Genomic DNA, 13,810 nt, shown 5'->3' with positions numbered 1-13,810 from the left:
AGGGTTAAATATTTTGAAGCAATTGATTTACTTGTGAATGGCATCAGAAATCGCTTTGATCAACCAGGATATGCCAAGTATATGCAGTTGGAATTGTTATTGTTAAAGGGGGCCAAAGGCGAAAATTGTGAAAAGGAATTTGAGTTGGTCACAAATTTTTACGATACAGATATCAATGCAAAAAATTTGAGAGTTCAATTTCAAACACTGAAATGCAATTTCCCCAAAGACATTACTCCTTCCATTCAGACAATAACTGAATTCATCCAAACAGAAGGCATACTTCTGTACAGCGAAATTGCAGTTTTGATTGAACTTCTCCTTGTAATGCCAGCAACAAATGCTACAAGTGAAAGAATGTTCAGCACATTGCGCCGCATTAAATCGTATCTGCGATCAACTATGTCCCAAGTTAGACTGAACAACCTGATGATCCTTCACGTATATCAAGAAGAGACAGAGAAACTGGATCTTCGGGATGTTGCAAATGAATATGTTGGAAAGAATGAACACAGACTATCCGTTTTTGGGAGATTCTAACTTCGTCATAATTTCCTAAAACGGATAATCTTTATTTATTGCACTGCTCTCTGTCAAGCAATAGCCAAATGTTAAATACAACCTTTCGTTAAGTCGAATGCTGACTTAGGTTTATCGTTTTTCATTCGTGGTGAGCCATTGGCATAGGCATTATTTACACATGAACCAAATTGTCCACAAATCTTTACGTTTTTCCTATCACAAGGCGGGTGTGATCGGTCAGCAGAGGATGCAAACAGGTCGTACATATCATGTCATAGCGGATTGTGTTCGCTGCTTAAGATTTGTATCATTGTCTTTGGACTTGTGAGTTCAAACAGTTATCACCATATCTAATTTGTAGTTACACATTGAAAATCTCAATTGTCAATATGAAGAAATATATATATATATATATATATATATATATATATATATATATATATATATATATATATATATATATATATATATATATATATATATATATATATATATTATTTTTTTTTTGGGGGGGGGGGGGGGGGGTTTAGCCCCCCCACTTTCAATTTGCTTCCGACGCCTATGTATTATACAAATATTATACAAATAATACTATTATAAAGCATAACCATCGTTTAAAAACGTGCACAGAATTTGATATAAAATCGGATGAAGCAGCTTTAACAAACTGGTGAATATACATCGTAGCCCTTCATGTCCATAGCAAATACATCACCAATCTTGATATTGCTAGCAAATGCTGCACACACCTAGCCAATTCTGTTTGCAAGTTTATATGTGAAACTCTGCATAGATGGCAGGAATATGGTACAAAAAAACCCCCAAAATTTGATTTACAAAATCAAAGTACCCACTGCAGAAATATATTTTGTTGCAACTTTACATTAATTTGCATCAGCAACAAATGGCCCAGGTCTATACACATGTGATCAGAAATCTGTGCAGGTGTTACATTATTATTCAGCCATTAACAAAAAATAAAAAGGAACACACATTCATACACAATGAATGATTAACATTCTCTCTCACAAAAATTGTGTTACAATAATAATGAAAGTTATTCAACTGTTATAATAGTATTTAAAAAATAAACAGCAATTTAAAAAGTTCACTGGGATATGAACTTAGCTGGTCAATGGTCACGTGATCAAATCCTGTGAAGCCCCAAAGGCTTCTCAGAAGATTTAATCAAATACCAACCAAGTTTGTATCCCGGTGAACTTTTAACATTGCTGTTTGTATCTTTAAAAATACTATTACAACAATTATTAAATAACTTTCATTATACATGCATGTATATGTATGATATCCTCTCCCATCTGGGGAGAGAGAGAAAGACAGTGGATAAGATGATGAGTCATCCCCATTTTTAATTTTTTTTCATTGAATCAATTCAGAGTTGCCTTTCTTGAAGCATTTAACATATCACGTCACACGATGGTCTGGATTCTGCATAGCTCAAATGAATCACAGCAGACAATGTACATTGAAATTTCTTATTTTGTGTGCAAAACCAAAGATTTTGAGGGTCATCTTCATGTGATTTGCATAAATTTACCATTGCAGTATACCAGAACAGAAGAAGTTGGTTTTTTTTTCAAATTCAGTCTGTACAGTGTATTTTTTAACCGGGTTTTCCAATGGAAAAATCAGGTTATTGAAATGGTGAAAATGGTGGGCAGGCGGGCGGCTGCCAAAAGGGTTACTGGGTACCCTCATTGAATGGATAACTCCTCATACAGTTTTCAAGATAGGAAGTTGTTCTTTTGCAGATCAATTGTACTTATATTAGAGGTGTGCATATTGCTAATATTTTGATTTCTGATAATTTCTGAAAAAAATACCAGCTTTTGAATTTAGTCATTTTTTGGCAAAATATTGCATATGGGTACTCCATTTCACTGAATATGGTAAGTAGTGTTTATCAATTTAAGGTTGACATGGATTATGGATACAATTCACGTAAAAGAAAACCTGGTTTGCTGTCACATTGACAGCTTTTCACATGTTTATCCATGAACTGAAGAAATCCTGAAAGGGCATGGTTATGATCTAAGCACAGTTTACTTTTCCCTCCATTTCTGTATATGGCTAGAATGCCTAATATGGACAATTCTGATGCTTCAGCTTCCTGGGTTGATCAAAATTTGACTGTAAGAATAAAGTTGAGTAACAGGCAAGATACAGATGGCTCTTCTGAGTGACAATTCTTTGTTATGTACTGATATTAGAACCATTTTAACAAGAGCTTGGACTTTGGGTAGTTGTGTCAAACAGCAATGTGACGTAGGCCAGTCTATTTCTTTACTGGCCACTCAGCCATGGCTCTTTGAAATCAACAAGATTTGTCTGGCTTTTGAGCTAAGACCACGCAATCGGTGCATATTTTGCTTGAAATCGCATCATTCTTAACTTGTTTTGATGCAAGAAACAGATAGCTACGTTCAACTGAAAGTCCAAGGTCTTGTTAAAATGGTTCTAAGTAAGACTTAAGTTTTTGTCATGTCTTTGTGTCATATTAATAGTTACTTGATCATCCAAAACTCGGAATATGTCCAGTTTTTGTCATGTCTTTGTGTCATATTAATAGTTACTTGATCATCCAAGACTCGGAATATGTCCAGTTTTTGTCATGTCTTTGTGTCATATTAATAGTTACTTGATTATCCAAGACTCGGATTATGTCCAGTTGCCAGGGGTGGATCAACAGATAAAACGATTCTAGATACAAAAAGGAAAAATAAAGATTAATAACCAAGAATGAATTGTTTTAGATACATTGCCAAGTGAAAATAAATATTCAATGAAATTAATATCTAACTATTTGAAAGTTTAAGAGACTTACACACTAATAATTTTTAACAATACGTATTAAAGGAATATAGGTGAAATGCCGTCCTAGATAAATCGACTTCTTAAATCTGTTGCAAAGCATTATGCAAATCAAGTGTAAGTGTAATACTTTATTAATCCACAATGTGACAATTGCATTTATATCTGACAAAATGACCCCAAAAAATTTTAAAGCCTCATTTAAAGGATATCAAACCTTAGGCTGGAGGGCTTTTGTTGGTCGAAAGGAAATGCCTTTTGCGGGGATATTTACTTTGAATTTTTAAATCAATTTTCACCTGTGGCATATCAATACATGTGGTCATAGCGAAGGAAACCATTGTTGTAACTGGTATCTGGATTCTCAGTGTGTGTATCTATATAGCCTTGGTCAGAAATCAATATTAAGTTAAAAAGTTAGAAGGTAAGTTGAAATAAATGTTTAATTTTTATTTTATTTTACTTTTAAGAAACCAATACTCGTTGAACATTTCCCCTTACAACAGGTGAAACAAGTTAATGCCAACAGATAAAAAAGTGTTACACTATATCGTTGCTTGCAAACAACACTTTTTGGGTCGGAAGTTTGCAATTAACAAAGTTAATAAATATGAATCTAAGCACAGATGAATCAGCATGGAAGCTGTTATGCCAAAAAACTGTGATCTGTAGAGTATTAAAAGGTGCAAGGGCTTCTCATAGTTATTGTTCCCTCTCTCCCCGAGCTCTTGAAGGTTAGAGGTGGTTGTTTTTTTATTTGGTGGTTATCAGGAGAATAGGAGAGAGAACAAAAAGCTCTCAAGAAAGGTTGTGTCTTCTGTGTTTTGTGGGGCAAGGCTTCAAAGGTTTTGCCAAATTGTGCCTCTTTTTCATCATTTATTTTAGTGAGTATGTGGTTTTTATCTCAGATTTACTTAATACATATGCATTAATGAAATTAGGTTTCAGGATTTAAGACTGCGTTCATTGAAATAGAATGGTAATTGCATGGAACTTGTTTTAAAATGTCTTTTAACATTCCAATTATTCAAAGTATGTATGAATCCACCTATGGATTAGTATATTCTAAATAGAATAATGATCATTGTAGTATTGTAGAAAAGATGTACATGTAAAGCAGCTTTAAACTGATTGTCATTGCAGTTTGTAATTCTATGCATGCATACGTACATGTACATGTATACATAATAAAAGGTATCAATAAGTTTACATAGATAGATCAACCAATTACAGTGATTGATATAACAATTAAGTAATACAGATGGTTTTATTGACAGTATTTGGCTATAAGCTGGAATATTTACCATTTGTCAACATTTTGATGTTGTTAAGCACAAATTACACCTTTATCCCTGAATAAGTCTGGCAGTCAATGAGAAAATCGATAGGAACAAAGTTGTGCATGTGCTCATTGAATAGGTTATGTACTTTTCATACTCGACGACCAAAGATAAATTAAGTCTCAATCAATAATAGTTTATATTAGAACTATACCGGTATATTTGAAATATTTTTGCATTTTGCTAAACTGATTTTATAGTCATGATACTGGGTAGTAGTATTGATGAAGACGTTTTGAATCTACATCATATTGGACTTAGTTTTAAACATATATCCTTTCTCTGTACTCTTTGAAATATACTAAGATGAATAATGAAAAAGTAGTATTACAATGCAAAATGTAATGTGTACAGTATGATATAGAAAAAAATTGCCGCTAGGTATTTTATATACATGTGTATCATAAAATAAATGTCCCTTCCTTGAAAATAAACTTTTTGATGCATCTATGTGAAAATAACTAAAAATTCTTGAATCGAACGAACATGCATCATATCTGTATGCCCAATATATGCATAATATGCAGTTCTTGGAATGTCTGCTTGATGTGATCAAGATAGGGTTTCATGTTTTTTGTTGTGTATTTTTTTTTTCATTTATTTATATATACTATTAATATGTTGCATATGTTCTACACTCAGTGATGAGAACAGCTGAGCATGGAAGCTGTACATAGCATCACTTAAAGAGTCACACTACATTTAATATACATGTATCACTCTTTGTTGCATATGGCCAGTCAGGTGTGTTAAAGATGTAGAAAGGGGAGAGGAGAGATTTCAGAGGATAGTTAAAGGGGGTCCTATAGGGAGAGGATCCAACATCTTGAGTTGCATTCAGTGTTTCAGCAGTGATACAATTTCTGCTGCTACCTGTTGTGTGCTGCATGCCTGTCTAATAGAGAATAATGGAGTTAAGGAACTCTGCCAAATGTCGGCAGAATGGATAAAAGAAAAGTGACCACACACACACCTTGCATTGATCATTCAGTCCTACCTGAAAGAACTTTACTAATCAGTGTACATATTTCTCAGTGTTAAAAGATCAAAGCTAGACATACATGTATATATCTAAGACGCTTTTCATGATTCTGCATGATGAACTCTTGCCAAAACTTCACATAATGTTGATGCAATGGGAAAAAGAGATAGGAGAACAGAAATGCGCTTGCAGGTAAACAAAGTTAATGAGAAATGAGAGATGTTCCTCATGTAGTATGTACTATGAGAAAGATCGAGGTTAAATATGCAGCTGTGCTGAGCTTGGGGTATTTAATGTTAAACTAAGTGGAAACCTATTAATGTGTAAAACATGGTAAGAAAGGTTTTGTTTTCTATAATTAGATGCTGGTAAAAAAGGAATTGGCTCTTGTCTGGTGTGACATGTTGGAGCTGTGAAATTTGGAAAGGAGGATGATTTTTTTATTTTTTGATACAATGAATCTTGATCATATTTCTCTGAGCTGTAACAATCTTGACACAGGGACCATATAGCGCCATTTCCTGATGTACAAGATTAGATCATGGAAAGATATAAGCTAATTTTTTTGTCATTTATTTTTATAGGATATTTAATTAATGGTACATGTTGTATTCTAGACTTTTGACTAGGAGAGATAATTCTATATGCTTTTATCTTGAACACATTGTAGTTTTAATGAATAGATAGGAAATTTATACCTTTGGGGCACTTGGACATATAGTGTTGATGTATAGCCAAAAAAAAAAACCCACCCAAAAAACAACATTTGATCAGTGTGAGGACTTGTGGGAGATTCCTCAGAGATGTGCTTATTAATATTTTGTTGCTCATTAATAATACAAACATCTATAGATAATTGACACTTTGCATGCCAGTCAACATATATTTTGGGCCAGCTTGTCTGCTAGCTGCCTGTCAGATGGCTGTAGGTGTAAAAGATGTACAGGTGAACTCAGTAAGGTACACTGCAGTCTTACTTCGTGTCTGTATATATTATCAGGGCCCTAAATTTTCCCCGTCATGGCTAATGCTACTGTGTGTGAGAGTTATAGGGCCTAAACTCTCCTGGTGTCCTGTCCTAGTTGTATTAATGAGATCTGGAGCCTCTCTCAATCTCCGCCAGGGGCTGACAACATAAGTCACTGGTTTTTTCACTATATACTGTTAATTGGAATAAGTCGTACCACCTCATAACAACTCTGCTAACACCTATAGTAGACTGGGAAACACTGGTGTAGGGAATTTCTGGCATTTCACAGGTATGCATGTTAGTAATAAGAATTAAAATATAATTAAATTATTTGAAGTACGAGAAATTTATTAATTTATTTTACGACAGATTAATTTTATTCCACTTCATTGCAACAGTCTTGTGGTACTGAACTATTTGAAGCATTGAGATGTGTTCAAAATCTTTGTTCAACATTAAACAAGTATACTTATTACCTTTAATCACAATTTTAATTTTTCAAAATTGCCTGTACATGTATTTGAAAAATGAAGATTTTGTTTTTAGACATAACTATGGATTTTGATTTTTCCCACTGAACCAATTAACTTTCCCCTGCAGAACGTTTTATTTTTTTTGAATCCTTGATTTCCCCATCTGCCGGTACACAGAAACTTACAAGAAAATTTATGTGACACGGGAGTTGACAATTGTGTTCAGATGATTAGAGACCGATTCATGTCATGTTCAATTTTATTCTACCTTTGAAATCTAAAGCATTTCTGAAATATTTTAAAAAGAAAATTTATGATCAACAGGTGCTCCAGAATTAAAATAATGCAATTGACTGTTTCATAATTATGAAGTTGTGTATGAATCAAAGAAATCACTTGGTCAGTAAGGACCAACAGGCATGGTCAATGTTTGTTGATAGAGAACGGATTAATTGAAGTCTGATCTGTTTTTCAAAGCTGCATCTAAGGTCATCCTTAACCTTTGATGCACTCATGCACTTCTGTGTGAAATTTTGCCATGACATTAATATACACACACTGAACATTGTACACATGATTGATAAGATTACGCCGAGTTCAATAGGTAATCAATACATGGTTATGTTGTGTTTTATTGTTAGGATCAGGAGCGAGGGGGTGTTTATTGATTGAAGTGTTGATACATGTAGAATTATTATGATAAATGTGTATTGATGTATTAATTTGATGGATTTGATAGTAAATAATAATAGACCAAATATAACAAACAAAAGGAATCCCAGAAGTTTTGTGGCTGATGATCATGCTATTGAATCAACGATAGTGAGCAAGATCAAGTGATTATCCCAAATAAAAACAAACTGCTAACAGCAGCTAGTAGCAAAAACTTTAAATTTGTAAACATGTGTAGGCTGTGTAGCGATCCAAAGAATTAAATGTTGAGAATAGCCTAATTAATTTTTGAAACAGTCTTGGTAAAGAGCTCATTATTGACATTGATCTAATTTCATTGTGTGGGTTCCTCAGTTGACAAAATAAAACAAAGAATTCCAATAGACCAAAAACTGAAGATTTCAGCAAACACTTAATAGCTTGGATCTTGTTTAGATTGGTCACAGAGTCCACAGGCTTGTCCTGGATAGAGGGGACTATTAGTGTGTATTCCCAGAAGCTCTCTTAGATTTTTCTTATTCATAATATTGATCATTTTGTCAAGAAATCAATACCACTGCGCCAGCCATCGTTGCAAGGCGATGAGGTCTATAGCCATTTCGTCATGTGCATCCAAAGGAGAGATACGTGTTGATTTCGTGGTGCAATATCTCCTGTGCTGTGTCGGAGAGAACATGGATTTTCATTGTATCTGAATAATACCGTGTTATCTCATCAAGGTAGAAAAAGGCTATCATTGCTGTTCTCCGGGCCAGCTTGTGAATACAGAGGATCTTCTGTTAGATGAGGACATTTTTTTTTTTTTTCTTGTCCCATTTTGTGTGTGGATAATTATCAGTAATGTTGGATCTATCAGAATATGAGATGCTGATTTTTCTTCACAAAAAGTGAATTGAAGTGCGATGTAGGCTGTTTGTAATTTATGAGAAGTTGTTTACTGAATTTTTGCATGGATGGATTTATTATGGAGAGAAAAAGGTGGAGCATTTGATCGGTCGATAGTTACTTTGCTGTGGAACAGGAAAATGTGAAATTCTCTTTGATTTCTCAAATATGGTGAGTTTCTTTTCATGAATCACATTTAGATTAATTTCATTTTATATGAAAGTTCCTAGCAATTCAGTCATATACTCACAGCTGCTGTATAAACATAAACATGGGTCAGTTACTGGTAAATATGACAGACAAATCATTAGTTCAGGGAAGGGAAATGCCGTGGTATTTTTCAAATAAATTTTAAAGAGCAAGTAATTAATTGGATGTCAACCCTGCCTGACAGACAGGTATGCATGTGGTGTAAACCAAGATGAGGTCAATTAGAGTGAGGCTTTCACAAGGTAATCGTGATGTAAGGGAAATCCAGTGCCCGCTCACAAATCAGCTGATCTTGTAGGTGTATCAATGTAAACACACTTTTTTGACCATTTCACTGGATAACTGTTGATTTAGGAAGTATATATAAGGTGGATTCTCAGTCTCAAGCACTAGATAAATACCTGTCTTGCTATCAGACCTTGGCACTTGACAGAGATCCCTTACTGGACTTTAATTTGAGACTTTGTAACATCTGAAGTAACAATTTCATTCATGATTAAGGATAAGCATATTTTGATATCTTGATACTGATGAATACTTAGATCCACCCTTCAAAGATGTTAATATATTTTTTTTCCTACTTGGTTTGTGTGCTGCTCACAAAAATCAATTTTGATGTTGTACTGCAAATGGGTCCCTCATTTGACTTCTAGCCATGTATTGTATATCTACAAACCTTGCAAGATATTTGTGGTCAAACAAATCTCTATAGCTACATGTATATGTCTGAACAAAGATAATGTCACATATCTCATATAATATGTTTGACATGGAATTTGAAATATTTAACCTAATATCTAAATAAAATGCAGGGAAAACTAACCAGTTTTAATATATGCCTGTGAAATTTACATTTGTGTATCTACATATTTAAAAAAAAAAATGTCATCTCATGAATCAAAATTTTTTCAAAAGTGACTGATTATTGCATGAGTAATGGATAGTTCAAGAAAAAACCAGAGAATTGCGTTTGATTGATTGGGGAGAGGCTACAAAATCATGTCAAATAGGAGAAATGTGAAATCCATTGATTCTTGTACATGGAAACCAGATCCCAAAAAATTTTAACATGTTTTACTGTAGAGGCATTGTGCAAGTTGATTTTACATCGAGACTCTGTATTTGTGAATAGTACGTACTGTGTACAGGGATATTTTTGCTCCCGTTTTATTTGTGCCCCTTTTGCCCTTATTGTCAGCAGGCGAATTTAAGACTGCGCCTATTTCAATGTCTCATTAAGTTATTTCTCTTGAAACCCAACCTTGTCTGGGCGAAATTAAGATGGGCAAAACTGTTTGCAAGTCTAGAAGGGCGAAAATTACATGGGGCGAAAATAACCGTGTATACAGTATTTCACTATATTAATAATTATTTTAAACCACCCAATCATTATTTATACAATGTAATTTGGTTTCATTTCATTCCTTTGACAAACCATAAAGATTTAAAACACAAATTTCTTTAAAATCAGCTTTTAAAGTGTTTTCTTAATAATAACCATATAGATTTGTTCTGCTTTTAATAAACACAAAGACAGCTTTCTAACCCTATCACAGCTGTTACACCACTGTGTGTGTAAATAACATGATGTTTATACATATGATATAGCTCTAACTATATTTACACTGTAAAATATACTGATCATTGCCCTATATGTATCAGGTAAAGGATGCTAATGATGTTTGTATCAATATTAATACTAAAGGTATTGATACAGGGTAATGAAAAAAAACTTGCATTGAAATAAAAATATCATGTTTACGGTACTCAAAAACAAACAGTTATGACACGATATGTATAAGTATATTTTGAGATTTTAGCTATAGATACTGGCACAGACTCGTGTTGCTGATATATATTGGTAATCTATGCACATAAATATTCTATATTATTATGTGTATATATGCAAAGTGATCTCATTTATAGCAAAACTGTATTGATTTTTTTTACAACACAATTGGTTACTCACAAACTATTGGAATTGATTGTCTACGCTGTGCAATAAAATCAAGTTTATTTGTGTCGGAAACTGTACACAGTATCCTGTGCAGCACTCCTTAAAATCAATTCCTTGTTACTGGGGTCAAATATAATGGTGAAAAAACCATTGCCACTTTTTCCTGCAATGTTGACTCATACAATATGAATAAATTCCCATCAAAATCATGCATTATTACATCTTTTATTTATATATTTTCCAGGCTAACTTTGAGAGAAAGCTTCCTGTTCCGGAAGGGAGGAGTAGAGAAAAGAGGCGATCTTTCCTCCCAACCCCCAAATCCTTCGCTGCAACTTCTGAAATACAAGGCCAAAGCACACAAGAGCACCCAAAGCAATTTTTGAAACCGGAGACCATCAAACCTCTACTTCAGATTGGCGACAAAGTTTGTATTGGTGGGATAAAGCTCGGTGCGCTGCGTTATTTCGGAAAAACACACATTGCTGCAGGATTATGGTGTGGAATCGAGTTATTCGAGCCGGAAGGGAAACATGATGGTGAGGTAGAGGGTGTGAGGTATTTCACTTGTCGACCCGGACATGGAATATTTGCTCCAGTTGACAAAGTGTCCAAGATAGAACTCGTATCACATGACCTGCACGGTGATGTAATAGAGGAAGAGACAGACGTGCCGATTGAGGATGTACCCGAACAAAAACTAGTCACTATCAGACCTCAGCGACGGTTGTTACCTCAGCCGCAGGTTTTTGTAAGGAGAGATTCCAAAGAGAAAATTACAGTTCCATCGAAGATTGACGAACAAAATGAAGACTTTGATGAGGTGGATTTCATGGACACGTGTGCTGCTCAGGAATCTACAGTGATACCCACAAAGAGATGTTTACCCAAGCTTGATTCCAAACTCAGACCACCAAGCTCAAAACGTTTACCAGAGCTTTATAATGAACAGGTGTGTAATTTGAGTGCAAAAGATCTAAAGCAAAGTGCTATTTATACACCCGCTTCAACTGCAGATGCTTTCAATAAGAATTTAAACAATTGCAATTCCATTGAAAATGATAATGCAAGCTTAGACACCTTGCCACAACCTTTGCTTGAACCAGGGGTCTCCACCTCTTCCAAACGTAGTAGGTTACCTGGTCCTTCCAAGCTTCCTCCACCACCCGGCACCACCATCACAGACACCACAAACACCATGTCAGACAATCAGATACCCCCTGATACAGGGCCCACTGAGAAAATTGGGAACAAAACTTTTGTGAGTGGGAACTTGAACAAAACCTACAATTTAAGTGAAATTCAAATGCCCCATGCAACAGATATTAAGTCTGTAACACAAAGTAGTGGGGAGGACTCAATAAGTGGGGAAGTTAAAGAATGTTTATCCTCTGATCATCGTCATTTTCTTAACTTGACCTTTGATATGGAAGGTGGTGCCTCACCCCCACAACCTACCAGCTCCACCCAAAGCCCAGAGAGGGACCCTGAAGACCTCCACCCACCCACCCAAGCTGATGGCACATTTGATATCAGTCATAATTCTAGTCTAGGGGTGTTGGATATTCTTGATTCTCAGCTTAATTCCGATTTGTTGCAGGAGGACACTGGTAATGTGTTGGATGGGGAGAAAAAGTCACTGTTGAATCTAACTGATTTGGAGAAGTTGTCCAAAGTTTCAGTTCTGGTCAGAAGGCAGGATCGCGTGGCTTCCCTGGGAGACACATTTGAGGCTGAAAATGCAATAACCTCAACTCCTGTTGTGTCAGGAGGTGGATCCAAATCCAGTTTATCGAGTTTCAGTGCTTTGGCCAAAGATAAACGTACCAAAGATGAAAGTGAAGCTGTGAAATTTGATGCTCCTGTTAAATTCAATTTGAATGCAACATTTAAAATCGGGGAGGAAAAACCTGTGGATATTATTGGTTCTGATACTTTGGACTGGAGAGAAGAGGCTTCAGATGGGGAGGAACAGTCGGTCAGTTCAGAGGACAGTCTAGAGAACAAAGCAATGAACCTGACTCAAGACCAGAGTCGACTGAAGGCAGCCCAAAAAGAGGTAGACAATTGTGTGGACAGTTTGACTGAAAAACTTACAAATTTGGGAATTGCTTCGGACAGTAGTGTGGCACAAGCTACCCTTATTGCACCCAAACCAAAGCTGCCAATGGTAGATTCTGGGATTTCGGAACAAGGGGACATAATGACACTGGAGCAGGGTAGAATGGCAGACTCGTGTGAGATGAGACAGTCGGTGACTGAGGAGAAACAGAATCTGTACCAACTCATTGAGGAGAAGGAAGAAATTCAACTACAGGCTGACTTGATTGCTGGTCATTTGAAAAAGGAGCGTCCATTGTCACTGGTGTCCTCCATCAGTGCTGATACAGGTGAGACTGATGTGTAAAGAAATTTATGGTTTGTGTATGTTGAGTTAAAACTTTATTGGATCATATTTTGTGTTTCATTTTCTTAGCCATTATAAAATATTATTCAAATAGGGTGATAATTTATAGTTTTTTATTAAAAAAGCTTGAAAATCTTTACTTTTTCTCCCAGATTTATGATTTAGATTATCAATATAAAAGATAACCATGGGCTTGGGAAATGGTTTAGATAAATATATCAGAGCAGATAGACTAAGGCATATTTCTTACGGAATGATAAAAAACTAATTGTGCACATCGTGCTATTTTAGCATCTGCAACATTGCACCTGGTATTATCAGATTGGCTATACAGCTCTCAAAAGTATTGAGAGTAAACAAAAGAATTTTATCTTCCTGCAATGTATAATCAAAGAAAAAATGATTTACTGCAAGTTCATATTTTACAAAAATGAAATGAGCTGTGCCAGTTAGTTTTAAACTGTGAGATCATTCGAATCCAATTGTTTCAGGAAAGTGTATATTTTGTACTGGTAAGAGAATTTTGTTTTAGATGTTATGTGTGGTTTTTAATTCCCCAG

The 13,810-nt window shown here is 35.1% G+C and overlaps 1 protein-coding gene across 5 annotated transcripts in view; it reads left to right on the top strand.

Moving 5' to 3' along the window:
- Nucleotides 1-13,810, top strand: part of LOC105345573 (CAP-Gly domain-containing linker protein 1) — a 41,427-nt gene that overhangs the window by 3,882 nt on the left and 23,735 nt on the right. For 2 of the 5 annotated variants that reach the window (XM_066075841.1, XM_066075838.1), the window contains exon 2: nt 11,088-13,233. In XM_066075841.1, the coding sequence (XP_065931913.1) occupies nt 11,088-13,233 (2,146 nt within the window). Of the gene's footprint in view, nt 1-5,988; nt 6,010-8,320; nt 8,848-11,087; nt 13,234-13,810 lie in introns of those variants that run through there. The other 3 variants (XM_066075842.1, XM_066075840.1, XM_066075839.1) reach the window with 3 other exon arrangements.

This window comes from Magallana gigas, chromosome 2 (genome assembly GCF_963853765.1).
Source record: "Magallana gigas chromosome 2, xbMagGiga1.1, whole genome shotgun sequence".
Taxonomy (NCBI): domain Eukaryota; kingdom Metazoa; phylum Mollusca; class Bivalvia; order Ostreida; family Ostreidae; genus Magallana; species Magallana gigas.
Note: the sequence above shows the minus strand (reverse complement) of the source record. Positions and strands in the feature narration are given on the sequence as shown.